Below are 20,057 nucleotides of genomic sequence, written 5' to 3'. Positions count from 1 at the left end.
ACATTTTAGAGGTCACAAAATGTAGCAGAAATACCATGGACTTGTAGAGCCCCGAGTTCAGATGTGGATTCGGTCACGGTTTGTGTGATGTTGAGGGGTCGTTGTGCTGTTTGAACCTTGTGCCTTCTGTCTGTGAGGTGACTGGTGGAAGATGTGTGTGACTTGCCCTTGTGGGTGGTTATTAAGACCAAGTAAGAGATCTGGAAAATGGTTTAAGCTATAACATTATGCAAATTCAGTGATTTAATAACCCCATGAAGGTAACCTAAGACTTCATCACTAATATGTCATCTTGACTGATATAATCAACTAAATCTTATCAAATATTTAAATTTGCAAATTATCCTTGAGGTTGAATTCCCTAAAAGGACAAATGACATTCATGCAGGGGACTCTAAGCCTCCAAGACTCGCACAAATACCCAGTAGTGCCCATTTTTTCACACTAGGGGATGCACATCAGAGGAAGAAAGTGACGATTCTATTAAATTCAGAGGTTTGCAGTGCACGTTGGATGACTCAGTGCTTTCCACCACAGACCCAGTTATTTCTCCAAAGCTGATTGAAATGAACACAGAGCTAAGAATATTCTCAATAATATCGTTGGTGCAGGTTTGTTTCACAGAAACATAAGTTGCAAGATAACTACCTCATAGGCTTTCCGTTTGTAAATCTTTTAAACAGGTGTGCTCCTGTCCACCTGGGTGTCCCCAGCGGTGACATGCCTTCTCTCCTTGCAGTGGGCTGGCAGTCCCTCTTTCACTCTCTCTCCCTTCCAGACTGCAGTGGAGTCTGGGACAACCTCACGTGCTGGCGCCCTGCAGATGTAGGCGAGACCGTCACAGTGCCCTGTCCAAAAGTGTTCAGCAATTTTTACAGCAAACCAGGTATGTCTGCCGGTGTTGTTTCTGTCATGCGTAGGGTTTGCGTCTGAAGGGGTCACTTCCCCTTCAGGGCCTCAGTTTACTGAGTCATGGAACAGCGGTGCCATCATGTCCGAACTGGATTTAGGAGGCGGGAGGAGGAAAGGCTTCCTGTTACCTTCCTCTCACCTCCGCATCCTCTCTCACCTCCCCGTCCTCTCCCACCTCCCCATCCTTGCTCACCTCCCCATCCTCTCTCTCACCTCCCGTCCTCTCTCTCAGCTCCCCTCCTCTCTCCCACCTCCTCGTCCTCGCTCACCTCCCCGTCCTCTCTTACCTCCCCTCCTCTCACCTCCCCGTCCTCTCTGTCACCTCCCATCCTCTCTCACCTCCCCTCCTCTCTCACCTCCCCATCCTCTCTCACCTCCCGTCTTCTCTCACCTCCCCATCCTATCTCCCACCTCCAGTCCTCTCTCCCACATCCCGTCCTCGCTCTCAACTTCCATCCTCTCTCTCACCTCCCCTCTTCTCTTTCTCCTCCCCATCCTCTCCCACCTCCTGTCCTCTCTCTCACCTCCTCCCTACCTCCCACCTCCAGTCCTCTCTCCCACATGCCGTCCTCGCTCTCACCTTCCATCCTCTCTCTCACCTCCCGTCCTCTCTCTCACCTCCCCATCCTCTCTCACCTCCTTGTCCTCTCTCACCTCCCCATTCTCTCTCTCACCTCCCGGTCCTCTCTCTCACTTCCCGTCCTCTCCCACCTCCCCGTGCTCTCTCTCACCTCCCCATCCTCTCTCACCTCCCCGTCCTCTCTCTCACTTTCTGTCCTCTCTCACCTCCCTGGCCCCCTCTGCACATTGCCACCTAAGGCATTTCCTGGATGCTCACCTTCCACCTCTGCCTTCAGGTGTCTCTGAGGAGTGTGAAGCCAGGCGCTGTGGGGGGAGTCTTGACTTTATAGGATGAAGTTCAATTATGTGTCCTCTTTAGATTAGCATTTGCCTGTAGGAAGTGAGGAATGGCCAGCTCAGCGTCTGCTCATGGCCCCGTCCACAGAGCTCAGGGTGAGGTCCCGGGAGTTGGGCCAGTGCAGACTGGGCAGCAGGCGTGCTGTGCGGATGAGGAGGTCACTATGCGGGATTGAAGTGGGGCCTTTCACTTATTAGCTGTGTGACTTTGGCCGAGGAGTCCAACTCCTTTAAGCCTCAGGTTTCTCATCTAAACGATGGGGTCATCAAAGGGCCTCCTCGTGTGGCTGTCAGGATTAAATGAGTTGATACACACACGGAGTCCTGGCACCCAGCCTGGCACCCAGGAGGAGCTTGGTGCGTGGTACACTGCTGCTGTTCCTGACCCTGACGGGCAGAGCGTTGTCTCCCGTGGGCCTCAGGCTCCCTCTCTGTAAAATGGGGTCCTGGGGCCAGATCTCTCGGGAGCCTCACTGTCCCTGGGCCCAAGCTGCCCCCACCCCCTGGGGCTCCCTCTGGGACCTGGAGCAGGAGGTTTCAGGCCTGGAATCAGAGAAACCGGCGGGTGATGGTGTGGAGAGTGACGGGCAGGGCTGGCCCAGGTGATGTTACCGGGGGCTTTGCTGATGCCTCCCCACCCACTTCCTTTCCCGGGGACCAGGGTCCAGGCTCTCCCGCCTGTCTGCATGCAGAGCACCCAGAATTGCTTATGCCATTTCCACCTCAACGTGAATGCACTCTCCTCTTGATGTCCTGTGATTAATCAGTGAAAGCAAGTGACAGGCAGGCTGCCTTGGTGTTGAGGAAATAAGATTTTTGAGTCAGAAAAACTCTCTCTGCCACTCAGTTGTTACAGGACCTTGGGCATGTCCCGGAACCCTCAGAGCCTCCTCTTCCTGTCTGTAAAGTGGGAACAGTAATGCCTACCAAGTCTGCCTCAAAGTTGCCCTCAAAATAAAGAGATCATGTGAGTGAAACTGCTGCTAAATCCGAAGGCTCTGGCCCCAGAAATCGCGGAAGCTGGAGGGAGCGCGTCCGCTCACGGAGACCCACAGTGCCAATGGCAGGAAACGCCTTCCCGGGTCTGAGCCTCCCAGAGCCACCCAGCAGGCCCCAGACGTGACACAGGCCACCAGTGCTGCCTCATTTTGTCCATCACCCTCAGCACCCGTGGAGACGGTCCCCTCACTTTGTGTGGTCGTCCACTAGACACTCTTCCTAAGTGGAGGGAACATTGCCTTCCTGAGCTTAATATACAAGTTCAGATTAGTTAGGAGCAAACAACGGGACTATAAGGTCAAAATTGCCCTTATTTCATGAGATTTAAATCTTACAACCACAATCTTTTCCTCCAACATCAGTGACCCAGTGGAGCCTGCCCTGTGTGCTCTGGTCACTGTGCCATGGGGCAGAGGAGTGAGGGGCTGGCCCTGGCAATGGGGAGGATGCTGTCAGGAGCTGGGCTAGAGCAGGGTAGAGCAGGACGGCTGCTCCAGAATGATCAGGATCTGGCCGCACACATCTCTCACTCGACAGAACGTGAGGGTCTGCTAATTTTCATTCTGCTCCATAATAATAATGCTCGCCGTGACAGCAGTTCCACCATAACTGCCGTCCTCGTGGCGCCTGTGCTTCATGGCACAGATGCTCTCCCTTGGGCCCCCAAGGCTCCACAAGGCCCAAGGTGGGTCACCGCCTGGGTTTCCTGGATGAGGCGGCTGAGAGGGGTGAATGCACACCCGTGACCTGGCTGAGCTGGGTGCAGACTCGGGCTCCCCGCTGACCCCGAGGGGGCATTTCAGGACCCACAGGGGCAAGCACTGACTAAGCCTTCGCACTAAGGCCACTTTCATGGACTTAGGTCAGACATCTGAACTTTGTCTTCCAGGAAACATAAGCAAAAACTGCACGAGTGATGGATGGTCGGAGATGTTTCCTGATTTCATAGACGCGTGCGGCTATAACGACCCCGAGGACGAGAGCAAGGTAAGGGCTTCCAGCCTGGTTCTCACGCCTCCTCTCCATTTTCCAACGGTGCTCGCTGAGCGGCATCCATTCGCTGCCTTACGACTTAGATCTTTCCTCTGCTGGCCCAAGCCAGCCAGGTCCTGTTTGAGTTCTGCTGCAGGCATTGGGTTATCTGATGGTTCCTTGATCTTGGAGGTGAGAAAGGCTGCTTCTCTCCACCTGCTGTGGGTGCGTCTGGAAGGTGACACCGAGAGTGGGCTCCACCTGCCTGAAACGAGCTTAGTGAGCATCCTTTCTGCCACTGGGGTTTCGTGGTCCCGTTTAAGGTTTTGCCGTGATGTGAGCTGTCGAGAAGCCTAGCAGGAGTTTTCTTAGCCCTGAGCTGGCAGCGGGAGGTGGAACCAAAGTCGGAGCATCTTTGCAAACTCAGAGATTGAGCCTGTCCCCGCCCGGCTGTGCTGGGAGCAGGCTGGCTGCTGGTGATTTCTCTGAGGCTGTGCTGGGGACTCTGCCTGTGGCAGGCAGCCCTCTCCGGGCTGCACGGTTGGCCAGTGTGGTTTAGGAGGTGTGTTCGAGGTGAGCCCTTTCTCCAGGGACGTGATCGTTTACACGATGTGTCGACGTCAGCTCTGCTCGGAGGCCTATCTGCAAACTCCCGCAGCCCCAGCACTGGGTCCTGTTCTTTCCTGCACACTCACCTGCAATGTCGTACGATAGTGGTTTTATTTTGTTTACACCAGAAAACCAGATCACTGTCCTCCCCTTGGGCGACGTTTATTTACCCCGTAGTGCTGTGTGGATGGTGAGTGCCTCATAAACCCGAAGCTGGGGTACATCTCCTGCAAACACCCGGGTGTGGAATGATACGCTTGAGGCCCTTTAAACAGCATTAGGGAATATCTAGCCACGCACAAATAAATATGCTTCTACCCACAAAATACTGGGGGAAAACTCTGTTCTGTGCTGCTGACACCCCACTCCCCGCTCACCTCCCCTTGGGTCACTGCCCCACACGCACGTTGGTTTGGCTCCCGGCACCCCGGGCCCCCGCCATCCTGACACCCAAGGAAATTGTTGGTGACGTTGCTATCAGATCACTTTTCCCAGGCCATTAACATGTCTCCTCGGGCTCCTTTTTATAGAGGAGCTTTCTTTGTTCTCCTCACCAAGATTTACAATTTAAGGCCAATTCTTTTCCCACCAAATTATTAAACCCTAGAAAAGCAAGTACCTTATATTCTAGCCACTATCCCACTAATTGGAAGAGAAGTCTCCTGGCCCCTGGCCAGTAGTCAGTGAGGGCGATGGTGGTGTGGCTGACGTTGCTGGTGGGCCTGAGGCGGATCAATGACCGGTATCATCTCCTGTGGTCTTTCAATTGAGGTGTGATTGACAGATAGACATTGTATGTCTTTAAGGCGTACAGTGTGACGTTTCTGTATATATACATTGTGAAATGAGTCCCTCAATCAAGTTGACTAACCATCACCTCACATATTTACTTTTTTTTTTGGTGAGACACAGAACTTATCACTGGAAGTTTGTGCTCTTTGGCCAACATCCCCCCGTTTCCCCCACCCACCCCTTATCTCATTTGTCCTGATGACAACTCACTTGACGGATGGAGAAACTGAGGTTTAGAGAAATGACGTGAGTGGTCAGAGGCCCAGCTCGCACGCAGAGAGCGTGGCTGAGCCCTTTGACTCCTTCCACTAGATGGGCAGCTCCCTGGCCCCAGCTCTCCCTGCGTGGGTTGAAGCAGCAGCAATGGGTGTGGGACCCACCTGGGCGGGTGGCCAGGCCAGGGGGCTGTGCTGACCCTTCCTAGTCAATACGGAGACACCACCACAACGACCCTTCTACGCGGTCAGGAGAAAACCAGGCTGAGTGTCAGGGCCTGGCTCCAGGCACACAGCACACACCAGGCATCCAGAGCCCCTCGAGGAAGGTGCGATTGACTCGGTTCTGGTCCTTCTCTTGGGAACATATAATCAGACCCTCAGCTCCAGGGAGATGAGAGCGTGTCAGGCTACCCTCATCAGACTTTCAGTTCTGCTGGGCAAAGTCGCAGTGATGACGTGGCATCTACACCAGACTTTTAGGATGGGAGCTTCTTTTTAAGCCTAGGTGATGTGAGTGAGGGAGAGGCTCACTCACTGTCGTTGGATCTGAGCCTGCCTTCGCTCTGCTCTCTGCTGTTTTCTGTTGCACATAATCACTGAAATTAGCTTTTCTGTGTCAAATGTATTTAACATTCCCTCAGCGCTCGTCACCTTTGTGACAAGCGAAGGCCTTGGGTGCCGCCTGCATTCTCTCAGGCCAGTGCGAGAGCCGCTTCGGGGCCTGTGTGCATCTGGACTCGGCGATTCTAGGAGCGGCACGGGAATTTGTGCTGCTAAACTCCACCCCACACGTCCCAAAGGCACAAAGGTATGGTGACCACCCTCTGCCAGGCGTTCCAGCCAGAGAAATGCAGGCCCAGGAGAATAGCTCCTGGGACGTCACTGACACGTGAGGGGGTTTGAACGTCCTGGAGATGCCTCCCCTCCTTGCCCACTCTCCGTCCTTCTTCACGGCCCGTCTGGAGGCTCTGGCTCTCCTGACTTCCCAGCACACCACGTTCTCCTCACGGCCGTCTCACCGCTCAAGTTGCAGAGCAGCGGCGCCGTGTTCCGCACGTTACGCAGGGCTGTCCCACGGGCCGGGACGGAGCTCGGCACCTGATGCCTTGTGCATTTATTGCTCCTGAATTTACTGGGTCCCAGGAGTAAGGCCCAGCCAGTCCCAACTGAAGAGGTGGAGATGTCAGTCCTCCGTGAGTCTCCTGTGGGCGGTAAACACGAGGTGGGCGGAGTCTCTGAGCCCTGGGACCTGTGGCTCTGCAGCTGTTACCTTCCTCCAGCGTTAGTCGTCCCTTCTGGAGAAAGGGGTAATGCTGCTGCCTCACGTGGTTGCTGATAACCCAGCACACAGCCCACAGCAGCGACCTGTCCAGGTCGAATCTGGATTCAGAACATTTTCATGGGAAGATATGAGCGATTCTAGGTTCCAAACTAGTCCCAAATTGCTGTTTAGCTATTTAATGTGTCCAAACCAGGAGACCATCCCGTCAGCTTTCTAAGAGTAAGACTTTAAATAGTAGGGCATTCAACCCCAGTTTCAGGACTGTTTCTGTAGAAAGGAGAGTTCCCAGGCCCTGTTCCAAGGACCCCAAATGCTGACTGGGAGCTGGGACTGCCCCCGCTGCGTGACGACCTGGGCTGCAAGACTGGCTCCGGGGCGACCCTGTCTCATCTCGCCTGCCTCCTGGGTGTCCCTGCTGGACATGGTCAGACCGTCCCAGGGGCAGGGAGACAGGCCCCAGTGACCAGGAGAGTCTTGGTAGTTGGGACGGGGCTCCGACATCCAGGCTGGATCCCCCACATCTCTCATTCCACTGCCTGCAGTCAGCCCGGCAGTTACACCCCGAGGCTTCGGGACACACGTGTGGGGTGAGAAGCAGAGCGTCCCGCGGCTGCACCTACAGCATTTACTCAGAGCCTGTGCTTGCACCTCCTGTGAGAGGAGGGGCCTGGTCCTCATTCATTTATTCCGTGAATACACATTTCTTGGGAACCCCGACGTTGTGAGTCTGTCCTGGGGTTAAGAAGAACCCGATGTGGTTGTAGATGTGGGACGTAGGAGGGTGCTAAGAGCTGACTGCCGTTCATAGCAACATCAGCCACTTCAGAAGTCAAATCCCACCACCCCTCCCCTCAGTTTCCCCAGGGTCACACCGTAGTGGCGTTCCCAGGAAAACTCTTCCAGGTTGACATGGTCCTTGGAAAGGCCTGTAATTAAATCCTGCCTGCGTGAAGCACAGAGCCTCTGTAATTTTCTGATGCTTTTCCGTCCAATTTGAAAAGCTATTTTTCTTCCTAATTAAACATTTCAGAGGTTCTGCAAATATCATGAATGCATATTCCCTGCTGATGGATTGAAAGTCAAAATATTTTAACGTGCAGAAGTGAGGAAAATGATGGCCCAAAACCAAGTGAATGGTTTCTTCCCAATCCCCATTTCTGCCATCGGAATCCTTCGAACGCTTGGTTGTTTAGGGAATTGTTTCAAAGATGAAAACTGCCAGCGCTGTGGACACTGAGGGTCAGGACGGGCTCCCAGGGCCTCTGGGCAGAGGAATGCCCGTCACGGCCCAGGCGGGGCCTCCTCCGGAGCTGAGGGACGGAGCGGCACTGGAGACCAAGCGTTTCTGCTGCCCCTCAGTGAACTCGTGCTTCAGTGTCACTCCTCATCTCGTCAGCGGCCCCTTTCTTCCCAGTTTTATGTTTTTAATTGGATTTCCTACTCTCACACAGTCAAACTCTGCCTTGGGTGTTGTCTGTGCAATCTTTGTTGGTTTCAAAACTAAATTCAAGAAAAAAAAATATTAGCCTCCACAAAAGCCAAAGGCTTGACTACATGGTAAGAGAATCCAAAGATAAAATAAAGTCAGGAATGGGGAATCCATGAAGGAACAGGATCTGAAGACCCCAGAGGACCTCTTGCACCATGGTGGGAGCCTCTGTTGTGAGGCTGCTTCTCATTTTGACCAAGGGAGGCCCATGGAATCATGAGGGGGTTGACAGCGCTCTGGGCCTTTGTTTTCTGGGTCTCACAGCCTCAGTGAGATCCTGAAGCCAGCCAGGCTTGGCTCAGGACTCACTCTGTCCTGTGTCCCCGTTTCCATGTGCCAAGGTCTTCCTAGTCTGTGTCCCTCTCCAGCCGAAACCAAGCTTCAGGCGTCTGCCTTGGCATTAGGAACATTCTTTTAATCATTGAATAAAGGGTTTAATCCCATTAAAAAGATTTAAGGAGCCCCCTCCCCCAGGGACCCACGGGCATCACACCAGCAGCTCCTCTGTCCTCTGTCCCCACGTCCCAGCCTGCTGGATGCTGCGAGGAAAGCAGGTCAGATGGAGACCACGAGACCCTCCCCGCTGCCCCCCATCCTTGTTATGGGAGCTGAGGGTCTCCTGCTCTGTGGAGGCTGTCCCAGCGTCATGTTCTCAGCCTCGGGCGGCACCAGCCGGTACCGGTCATCTCACCTGCTGTCATCTGGCATCTGCCCCTCCAGGGCCCCCAGACCCTGGAGCTCTCCTGACCCAGCGGCTCCCTGCCACAGCTCCTCAGTGGACCTTGGGCTCCTGAGCCTCTTTCTGCACCGAAGGCCTTGAAGCTCCAGGTGAGGGTGCGCCCCCAGCCAGGCTCTCTGCCTTGGTTTCCCACCTGTGGCCCAATGACCCCACCTCTCCAATCCCACAGGGACTCTGAGAGCTGGAGAAATGTGGAAACACCTGCAATTTAGCAATACGATAAATCTCTGTGGGCCTGGGGGTAATCTTTCTCCTGAGTACCAGTCTTCCAGAAGAATCTAGAAGGCCTCCAGGGCTGTACCCACCCTCTTGGCTACATCTCAGTCACCACACGTGACTCTGCCCTCACAGCTGCCCCGGCTGGCTGCCCGGCCCCACTCGAGGAAGAACAGCAGCCCCAGGGACACGCTGGCGTCCTGCGAGGCAGACACACAAGGCAGTGCACTCCATATGTCTCCTGTATTGCATATTTGCTAACATATTTCTTAAATACAGAGCACTTCTGCTAAATTTAGCCAAGAAAGCTGTTTGGCATGTCCACCGTCCCATGCATCAAGTGGACGCATTTCTTCCATATTATGCCATATTCCTAAAAATATTTTTGCGCTCTGCTCGCAGCTTTCAGACCACGCGGTAACTCCTTCCCACTAACTGCTAAGGTCCCCTCCCCAGGGTTCCCATCCCTGACAGCAAAGACCACGACCACCCTGCATTCTTGGTGCTTCTGTGTCAGGCTCTCGTTGGCATCCCACTTGCTCCTCACAGGCCCTGGAGGGACCGGTGCCATCCCAGTGCCCAGAGGTGGGTCCCACAGGCGAGCTGAGCAGCCCGCCCGCGGGAGGTGGAGCTGGGATTGGAGCCCTGGAGATGGCGAAGCATTGCTTCAAGGTAGCAGACTCAAGTGTGCCAGCCAACCCAAGAGATCCAGGGCTCCTGCACCCCACAGTTTGCTCCTGCTGTGGCTGCTGATTTAATTCAGCTTCTGGACACCCTCCAAGGGCAGCGTCTTTGCTTCATTGACGTCGAAAGGCAGGAGGAAGCTTCCCATCCTGGTTTTCAGGGGCACGTTAAGTGCCGTGCTCACTGCAGCCCATGGAGGTGGATGGCTCATCAAGCAAGGGGGACACCGGGAGCAGGGACAGGGAGGCAGGCACGCACAAGACCAGGCTCCGAGACTGGGACAGGACGTGGAGGAGCAGTGTCAGCAGGAGGACTGGGTGCCCGTACCTGGAGCGCTGATCCCACACTGCCTGTGGCAGCGGAGCCCGAACCCCCCTGAAACAGGCAGAAATCTGACCACGAGCAGAAACGTGACTCAGAAGATTCACGGGCACACACAATTATTAGGTATTTTTATCGTAGTTTTAACTGAGCCTGTAGTGATGATGCTTAATACTTGTCCAATAAAGTAATGAGTCTTTCTAAGGCCAAAGGAGAAAGGGGGTGAGGGAGAGGAGGTTATGAAGGAAATCCCACAGAAACGCTCAAGTCCCAGAGATGGGTGATTGGGTCCAGGAGATTCTCCCACAAGGATGAAGGTACAGAAATTAGAGGTTGGTCGTCAAGAAGCGAGAGCACAGGAGCGCAGACTAGGGTGACATCTGGCCAAGAGACAACACAGGTGGGTCAAAGGAAATACAAAGAAAAAGCTGTCGTCTGGGAAGGAGGCCCGGGGTGCTGGGGAGGCTGGAGACAGCAGCCTCACAGGGGTGGGAGGCGCAGCCAGGAGGCCGCCCGCTGCGGATGCCCAGGGACCTGCACTGATGGATGCGGCCTCCGTTTCTCCTAAGAGGATGGTGGGGACAAAGTGTGTCCACAGGGCTGGGCATGTTGAGCAGGACTCAGGGCTGCAGCCTGGTCTCAGCCCGGAACCACGCTCTGGGGGAGGGTGTGATCTCCCTGAAGCCCCCCTTTGCATTGGGCTTGTACGTGAGCAGCCAGGCTGAGGGAAACGGACATGTGGGGCTTAGGGGCAGGCAGGCTGTGATGCAGGGAGCACTGGGCCAGCCCTCGAGGCGAGGACAGGAGGGAGGGCACTATTCTGGGGCAGGTTGGGGAGCACCCAGGCCATTCACTGGGTAATCCTACTAGTTTCTCCACCTGATGTGTAAATTTCAGGACCACAACTTTATGGTCCTAAGAAAAAACTGGAAAAAGTATGGCAACTAACATACTAGAGGCCCTTTGTTATATTTTCTACTTTCTCAAAAATAAGCACGCATTACCTTTGTGTTCAAATAAAGTCAAATTTTAAGTCTATAAAAAACCACTTAAATTTATGCCAAGTTTGTGAAATCCTTTCTCGGTTACATTGACCTTTAACCCTGGACTTCGTCAGGGCAAGAGGACACTTAGTCATCACACGCTCTTGTTGCGCCTTCATAAAACCTGTTCTGGAGTAATTTACTTGCACGAATAGTTCGGGGAGCCCCTCGTAGTCGTGAGCCCTATTCGCCAGCTGTTAACGATTTGCCACGTTTGGTTTCCTTCTCTCGCACAAGCTGTGGGCATGTGTGAGCAGCTTCATGATTGCTGAGTGGGGGGCACACGTGCCTTTTTACATCCTAAAATGAAAGGGCACGTTCCCTAAAAGCAAGAATATTCTCTGATGTCACCTCAGCACTGCTGTCAACTTTAGGAAACGGAACGTTTTTACGATGCGATGATCTAATCTGCCGTCCGTGTTCCAGCTTCATCGGGTGGCCCGAGCAGTTCTCACGGCGTTTTTACCAGCACGAGGTCATGTGTCGCGTTTAGTAGTCGTGACTCTTCGTCTCCTTCAATCTGGAACATTCCTCTGTCTTGGTCTTCTGTGACATTGTGTGTTTGAGGGGCAGAGGCGTGGGTTCATGGCGAGGCTCTCTGCTGGGGTTTGTCTGGCGTTTCTCTTGATCAGATTTGGGTTCTCTGCCAGCCACACTTCTTAAGAATGTTTGGAAGCAAAGCGACGGCTCCTAATCCCTCGGGCAGTTGCCTTTTCTTTGTCATAAACCCTGTGCTCAAAATAGGTCTCAGTGGGATAAAATGTCCCCAAAGTATCGATGGCTGTTTCTTTATCTCATTGGATTTTAACAGAAAATTAGTTTTCTCTAAGTACTCTACACCAACAAAGGGACGCTCTGTGTAGTTACTTGGAATAAGGTGCGGCCTCGAGAGCCAGTCGTGCGTCGTGGTGACTGTGCCGGGGGTGCAACGGTCCCGGAGGACGCGCCCCTCCCAGAGCCCTCTCTGTAGAATGTCGCCACCAGAGCTGCACTGGAGAAGCTGCAAATCCATGGGCTCCGAGCTCAACGACGTGCAGGGTTTCCACGGGAGGTCAGCCCTCACTCAAAGAAGGAGAGTGGCCAGGATCTTAAACGGCACCCACTCCTTCGTGAGGCGTCTTCCTTGGGACAGCCAGTGACCTCGAAGGTGAGGGTGCACGACGCTGCCCAGGCCTACCCCGGACTTGCTGTGACAGACACCTGCCCATCACGTCCCACCCAGGCAGCTCCCGGCTCATTAGTGCTGAGCTCAGGCCGAGAGACACACTCTCCCCCTGTCCCTGTGTGCCCTCTGACCCCTGTCTAGTTAGCTTCCCGGGGAGCCCAGCCCCCACCTGTCTTCAGCACCAGTCCCGGGTCCTCAGATGTCACCAACGGCTGCAGGCAGGAGCCGTGCCCACCACCCCCTTGACTCTGGGGGTGAGGCATCAGAGACTGGAGAGGTCCTGAGTCACAGCTCAGGGTGTGCACTGTCCCGTCAGGCGTCGCACCACCCACGGACAAACCGGGACCACTCCATGGAACTGAGGGAGGAGCCAAGGCCGTTCCAGGCACTCAGGATGTGGCCCCTGTCCCGAGGGTCCCCTCACCCTCTGCTGCGATGCTGGTGGGTCAGGGGCTGAACTGGGAAGCAAGAAACCGGCTTCAGCATGTGGAGTGCGGGGGTTTGCCCTGAGCTCCTCTGTGAAGCAGATCGTGTACAAAGGACGCTTGAGAAGTAATTCTTAACCTGGGCAAGGAGGACTTGGGTCGTTGGATTAATAACCTTTAAAATCTCTTTCATTATAAAAATGGTTTTCATTATAAAAGCAAGCCAAGTAACCTAAATCACCTATTGAGCATTTGCTAAGAGCAGTTACTAAGCTCTTTACATGGATTATCTCATTTAATCCCCCAGCAAGCCCAGGAGATAAAGCACTGTCATTATCATCACTTTATAGTCCAGGAAACAGACGCAGAAAGTGAAACTAACCCACAGTCTCATCAGTTGGTGATTTAGACTCATGAGCCTGAGGTAGTCCCCACTGTCTTGTACGCTGCAGCTCTTAATCTTAGCTGTCCGTCCAGCTCAACGTACCACGTGCCCCGGTGTGGAGCATCTGTTCCTGTGCTTATCTGCCATCTGTGTATCTTCTTTGGTGAGGTGTCTGTTAAGGTCTTTGACCTATTTGTTTATTATTGTTGAGTTTTAAGAGTTCATTGTATATTTTGAATAACAGTCCTTTATCAGATGTGTTTTTTGCAAAGATTTCCTCCTGTCTGTGGCTTGTCTTCTCGTTCTCTGACATTGTCTTTCCTACAACGGAAGTTTTTAATTTTACTGAAGTCCAGCTGATTGATTATTTCTTTCATGGGTGGTGCCTTTGTTGTTGTGTCTAAAAAGTCATTGCCAAACCCGAGGTCCCCTAGATTTTCTCCTATGTTATCTTCTAGCAGTTTTATAGTTTTGCATTTTACCTTTAGGTCTATGATCCGGTTTGAGTTTATTTCTGTGGCGAGTTAAGAGCCGTGTTTAGATTCATTTTTGTGTGTGGACGTCCACTTTCTCCAGCACGAGCTGTTGAAGTGCCTGTCTTTGCTCCACTCTGTTGCCTTTGCTCCACTCTGTTGCCTTTGCTCCTGCGTCAAAGATCCGTGACTATATTCATGTGGGTCTATTTCTGGGCGTTCCGTTCTGTTCCACTGACGTCTTTGTCTGTCCGTGCACCAGTACCACACTGTCTTCATTCCTACAGCTTTGTAGTCCTTCTCACGACTCTGTCTCTCTAGTCGTAGGGGCAGCGGCTTGCCTGTCTCCTCCCCTCTCTTGCAGATCCAAGAAGAGCTGTTGATTGTTCAGTCTGTTCAGATTTTACTGATTGTTGGGATGGCATGGCGACTTCCAAGCTCCTTAGATGCGAAAAGAAAGAAAAACAAAGTGAAACAAAACTGTGGCTTCTCGTTGAGGGAAGCCCCCTAGAGTGAGGTGACATCGTGGTTCAGGTTGGAGTCCCCGCCGTGCAGCCCTGTGTCCTTAAACTCCCCTCTCGCCTCCCTGGGGCTTGGGTTCCTCATCCATGTAACGGGAACGTGGCAGTAACACTCCATCTGCGTCCTTCACCAGGTTGTTGGGAGAGAAGTGAATACGTTGATTTTTGCGTTGTGTTTTGTAAACTGCAAAACGCTTCTCCGCTATTGTGATCATTGTTACAGTCTCCCAGCAGAATAAGTGGACCTTAAAAGATATTTGCCAATAACTTGCAGGAGGAAAAATTCAACTTGCTAACATTTTTATGACATGTCGTAGTGAGCTTCGTCCTGGATCTTGAGACGGCGCATAAGTCAGGAAGGGGCTCTGATGGCCCGCTGTGCACTCGGGAGATAAACGGGACCTGGACCACGTTTCCCATGAAAATAGGTCATGGTTTCTGATGGTCTCTGAAACATCTGTCTCAAAACAAAGCAAGCCTCAGCCTTCCGCCTTTTAAGGTGAGGACAGGCACCTCTTGTATCTGAGACACAGGCCATGCAGCAGCTTCTGGCGAGGGCTGCTGGTCCAAGGGCTCCCAAAATCCAGCCCCAGCCCTGCTCGGAAGCCACCACCAGCCAAGGCCCTGGACTGGCCGACACACTCCAGGGTGTTGCGAAGCAAACACTGCCAGGCTGGGCCCTCCGCCTGCTGCTGCACGGGGAAATGGAGTGTGTGAGCCCCTTGCCCAGCACCTTCTCCGAGGAAGACCTGGCAGAGGAAATGGGACTGTGACTCTGCGCCGGGAGGACGTGGAGCCAGGGAGAAACACGATGAGGGTCACTCAGTGTTAACGTGGCTCCATGGAGCCCAGACGTCCCTGCCCCGCCTGACCAGCATTGCCCCAGGCCTCCCCGGCCTGTCGCCTCCCAGCCACCCGCCGTCACTGTTCTCGTTCACCCACTAAGTGCTCCCGCGGTTCCGCCACCTGCCTCTGCCTGCCCAGCTTATGCCTCTGCCGTTCAGTCTGAATTCTGAGTCAGAAACACAGGTGAGCACCTACTCGTTCATTCTCGGTGTGTGTTGGTCTCGTTCACCTCACAGGACTCTGTGCGCCCCGAGGACAGGGGCCGTGCCTTCTCCTTCAAGTGGGACCCGTCCTGAGACACAGGCCATCTGAGTGTCGATGGTGTTTTCCTCTTGTCCCCACAGCACCCGCTGCGAAGTGGGGTCGGTCGATTGGAGGGTTAACCAATACTAGGTGGCCTCTGGGGAGATCTTTGTTTCCCAGACAGTGAGGCCCATGATGAAGGCAGCACAGGATCAGAGGGGCGTACATAGGAACGTCCTCTCGAAAACTGGCACATCCACTCGAGTTGAGGTGAGAAGGTGGACAAGGCCTTTACCAAAGCTCCTGACACGGCGCTGGGCTGTGTCAGGGATCTCTGCCAGCCAGGGGGGCTTCAAGTTTTTGATTATCAGTTAGAAATACATTTCACACCATGACCCAACACAAACATTTCACAAATCCACATTTTCTGTGCTATCCTTCTTTAAATGTTGGTTGTTACCACTAAATTGATTGCATAACCCACTAAGGGGTTATAAATAGGTGACTATATACTCTTGCAGCTCAACCTGGCCTCTCAAGAGAGAAACAGGGAGCTATTAATAATTTCTGCAGGACAACAGACATAAACCAGGCCTGGCCTGGGCAAATCGGAGGGTTTGTCACCCTAGTTATGACTCACTGTTTGGAAAATACTGGCCAGCCACAGCGTCCCGTGGGGAGGGCGCTCTGCCGTCGTCACTCCAGGGCAGACGTATACCCGTGGGAAGTCATGCTGGAGAGGACTCAGACGTCTCTTTGAACAACACACTTGTGCAGATCAGGAGCAGCCCGAGTGACAAGCTGGCAAGGCAGGGCCAGCGGCCTCCTCCTGGGACGCCCATCGCCAATCAGGCAGGACTCCCACTGAAGGCCAGCGTGGAGTCTGCCCACCAGGCTGAGAAGTGACTCAGGAGTGACTCAGACTGACCAGCACATGCCCCCCTCAGCTCAGGATGCCTGGCTTCTCGGAAGCGTTCCTGGGCTGTTGGCCTAACTCCTGGTTTTGTGATGATGACAACGTATTCTGAAGTGCTTTTACCAGTAGATCAGAGTCCCACACTTGTGATCATAACGTCTTTGATGAGCATCTTGCCTGGTCAAACCATACAGTGACAAGAATCCTGCTACACTTGCATCTGCAGGGCCCTGGGGTCACCATGGGGAGTCATGCCCAGGTGTGTGGAAGTGTGGCCATGCGGTCACTCTGCCTGCAGGGCCGGCTCTATCCCTGCCCCGTGGGGCATCCCCTGCTGGGACACTCAGTGCCGTCAGTATTTACAGCCTTGCTGAGTGAGAAGCCTCTCTGACTTCATTATCTTCACAGCCTCGGGCTGCTTGGGAGCAGAGGCCTCCACCGCCAGCCTTCCCTTCCAGACTTGCGCTCTGCTCCCACATGAAGCTATGCCGCCCAGGAATCATCCTGTGGGGCCTGAAGCTTATACAGTTTGAGGACTTGCTTTAAGAAAAAGAATACAACATTAAAAATAGAAAATTAAATATAAAAGCGAATGTTTATTCAGGATAAAGAAGGAAATCACAGGTTACTGGAGCATTGGACATCAAGGTACTCCTCCTTCTGAGATCTCTTGGCATAGAAATGCCTCCTCGTCGCAAACCTCACAGCTCCCACAGGGGCAAGAGCAAGGGCCCCTGAGTCCTAACCTTCATCACCTTCATGGTGCATCCAGCCTGGACTCAGTTGTGTCGCTGGTGGGGAGACCGAGGCCTGGCCAAGACGAGTCCCCTCCTTCTGCCCTTGTTCTGCATCAGGGTAGGTGGGCTGCTGTGTTACAGGATTGCACCTGCAGCCAGAATTCACGCCTGCGGTGGAGTCATGCAGTTTGGGAGCAAGAAATCCACTACATCCGTGCACTGGAGAGAAAGTCTGAGACGCCGTCTGACAGATGCACGGCGGCTTGGTCAGCTACCCAGCTGGGGTTAGCTCTTCAGCTTGGTTGGGACGACAGGGCTGTAATAATTTAGAGGCGGTTTACTCGGAGCAGTGGGGTTTCATCCACACGCTGAAGTCCGTGCGCACCTCCTCCCTTCCCGTCGGGGACCAGCGAATGGATGTCTCCAGAGACCTGGCCTGACCCCTCATTAGTCCTCAGAAAATCCGGAAAATGTGCAAGAATCAGCATCTGAGAGATGTGCAGAGCCCTCAGACAGTGATCGACGTTTAAATGTGTTCTGGAAGAGCTCTGTCCCGAGGCCAGGAGACAGCAGCTGCATCAGAGAACCAGCGGGCTCTTGGCTCCTGTAGCTAAAGGTCGGCAGGTTTACTCGCTTCAACTTATCTGCTGTTTTTAATGAGTTTTCTCTGCTCCTGACATAATGCCAGACGCTCCTCTGAGAAATATCAGTGGAAGCCCCAGAGGTCCGGGCCTTCTACTGTCAAGCGTCCTGGTCAGGTTTGAAGAAGAAAGTTATTAAGAAAAGGGCACCCTGCTGTTGTCACTCCCGTTTTACACATAAGGACTGAGACTGGCCCGGCCATGGGCCCCAACCCGGACCTTCCTGACGTGGTGCTGTGCTCTCCCGTTTATTAACTGCCCTTAAACCTGGGTTCCCCTTCTGCTGGGTGGACACATGCGTGCCAGCCCTCTTGTGTCATCTGTTTGAACATCACACGACATGGGCCTGAGAGATCTGAAAGCTGTGTAGCTCTGCCATCTTGGTTCCCAGGGGCCCCCATGGGCCCAGGGCTATGCTGGGCGCAGGGCCAGGAAGGGGACAAGTGCCCGTCCTCATGGAGCTTCAGTCCCCTCAGCATAGCCTAGCGTTTGTAGGATAGACCTGGAGAGGGGCCTTCCTCGGGGAGGGACCCCTGATAGTAACTGCTCAGGGCTGGGTAGGAGATTAAGACAGAAATGCGAAGGCTCCAAGTGTCAATAGAGATGAGGGAGTGAGGAGGTGCCGGCAGCTTGCTGTGGGGACTAGAGTGAGGCGGAGGGCAGGAGGGGAGGCTGGGGGAGCGGGTAGGTGCCTTATTATCGAGTGAGTGAGGGGCCGCCGTGGAAGGCTTCAGGCCAGGATAGGAAAGGTCACAGCTACGTTGCATCCTTGTCTGCGGTGTGGACCAGCGGTTCTGGAACTTGAGCTGCCTCAGACTCACCTGCAGGGCTCCTTAAAACGCAGCTGCGGCCCCACCCCCACACGGGTCTGTGAGGGGCCTGGGAGTTTGCGTTTCTAGCCAGTTTCCACACGATGTGTTCCTGCTGGTCCGGGGACCAGACTGGGAGAACCACTGATGACAACATCACGGTTCCCAAACCTGACACACATGAAAGTCACCTGGGAACGAGCCCAAGCCCGGGCCCCCAGAGGCCAGAAGGTCAGTCTCTGCAGGTGGCGTCCAGCACCGGGCAGCTGTGACCTGCAGCCGAGCTTGAAAACCGCGGCTCAGAGGCCGCTCTGCGGGCAACGGGACTGGAGCCACAGGGTCGCCAGAGCGAAGGTGGTGTGCTCCATGGATGGGGAGGAAGACTGTCCCTCCCCAGCCTGGTAGGGTCTGCGGCTGCATGAAGGCGTGTGAGAGAGAGCACTCGGAGATGACCCGAGATTTCTGTGTAGTGACATTTGGTGCACGAGGGTGTATAGGAGGGTCAGATTTCAGGGCCAAGTGCTCAGAGAAAGGGGCGGCTTTATACGTTAGGTTTCAAGCGTGCTGAGTTTGAGGTGCCTAGAAATTCATAGGTAGAGAGTTCTAGAAGGCCAGAGGACTGAATGCCAGGAGATGCCAGAGAAGTCAGGACTGCAGATTCAGGTTCCTAATCAGCAATGTTTGCGACAGCTACAACCCTGAGGCCGGCTCAGATCCTGCAGGGAGGGCATGAGAGGGAGAAGAGCAAGGCCAAGACGGAAACCGGACTTTCTGGGAGGAAGAAGACACCAGGAGAGAATGATGCTGGGGAGCCAGAGGGGGCTGGTGGACAGAGGTCCCACCAGACTCATGGACCTCACAGTCACTGCGAGTGGGGGCAAACGCCCCCGAGAGGGCAGGGCAGTGAGCGAAAGGGGAGAAAGTTGAGACCTGGAGTGCGAGTCTGTTCTATATCCTCGGCTGAGAGGATGGGAAGACAGGCAGAGCAGGAGGGGCTGGCACCCCCAGGGAGATTCCTCGAAAGGAGAGCTCCTTGAGCTGATCTCAGATGGAGCTGGGAGGTGCGCCCAGAGCCAGGGGAGGGAACAGGGAAAGAAAGAGGTCTGGGGTACAGGAATTGAGGAACTCTCTACTTGGTGGTCCCAATTACCGGGGTGAAGTAGGAAATGAGGTTCTTTGCTCAGAGTGAAGGTGAGAGGGAGGGGGCTCTCAAGAACAATGGAGAAGGTCTGAATCCATGCTGAGTGAGTGGCAAAGCTGATCCAGGACAGATAATGAAATATAATGTGGAGACAGGTAGGGAGAGGTAGGGGTAGGTGGGACAGGTGGGTGCAGGTGGAGAGAGATGAGGACAGGTAGAGATGGCTGAGGTCAGATGGGGGCAGGTGGGGGCAGGTGGGGGTAGATGAGGGCATGTGGGGAGAGATGGGACAGGTGGGGGCAGATGGGGGTCGATGAGGACACGTGGGGAGAGGGGGCAAGTGGTACAGGCGCTCCATGCAGACTTGGGAGGAGACCGTCACAGTCCAGTCTGCAATACTGAAGCTCTTGCCTTTCTGTTCTGTTCCTGAAGCCACCACAATAGAAATAATCATAAAACAACACCTGTTGTTACATGAGGGCCAAAGGTTACTGCTCATTCATGACTAGCTGATCCCCCAGCTGGGAATGGCCCACTCCACACTCCAGGATAGCACATCTG

The 20,057-nt window shown here is 54.0% G+C and overlaps 1 protein-coding gene across 1 annotated transcript in view; it reads left to right on the top strand.

Moving 5' to 3' along the window:
* The window catches only part of VIPR2 (vasoactive intestinal peptide receptor 2), a 75,052-nt gene that overhangs the window by 20,002 nt on the left and 34,993 nt on the right, over positions 1 to 20,057 (top strand). The window contains exons 3-4 of the mRNA XM_087433883.1: positions 779 to 886; positions 3,719 to 3,816. Of these exons, the coding sequence (XP_087290009.1) occupies positions 779 to 886; positions 3,719 to 3,816 (206 nt within the window). The remainder of the gene's footprint in view (positions 1 to 778; positions 887 to 3,718; positions 3,817 to 20,057) is intronic.

Source organism: Ceratotherium simum, chromosome 1, assembly GCF_057802395.1.
Source record: "Ceratotherium simum simum isolate JZ-2026a chromosome 1, ASM5780239v1, whole genome shotgun sequence".
Lineage (NCBI taxonomy): Eukaryota > Metazoa > Chordata > Mammalia > Perissodactyla > Rhinocerotidae > Ceratotherium > Ceratotherium simum.
Note: the sequence above shows the minus strand (reverse complement) of the source record. Positions and strands in the feature narration are given on the sequence as shown.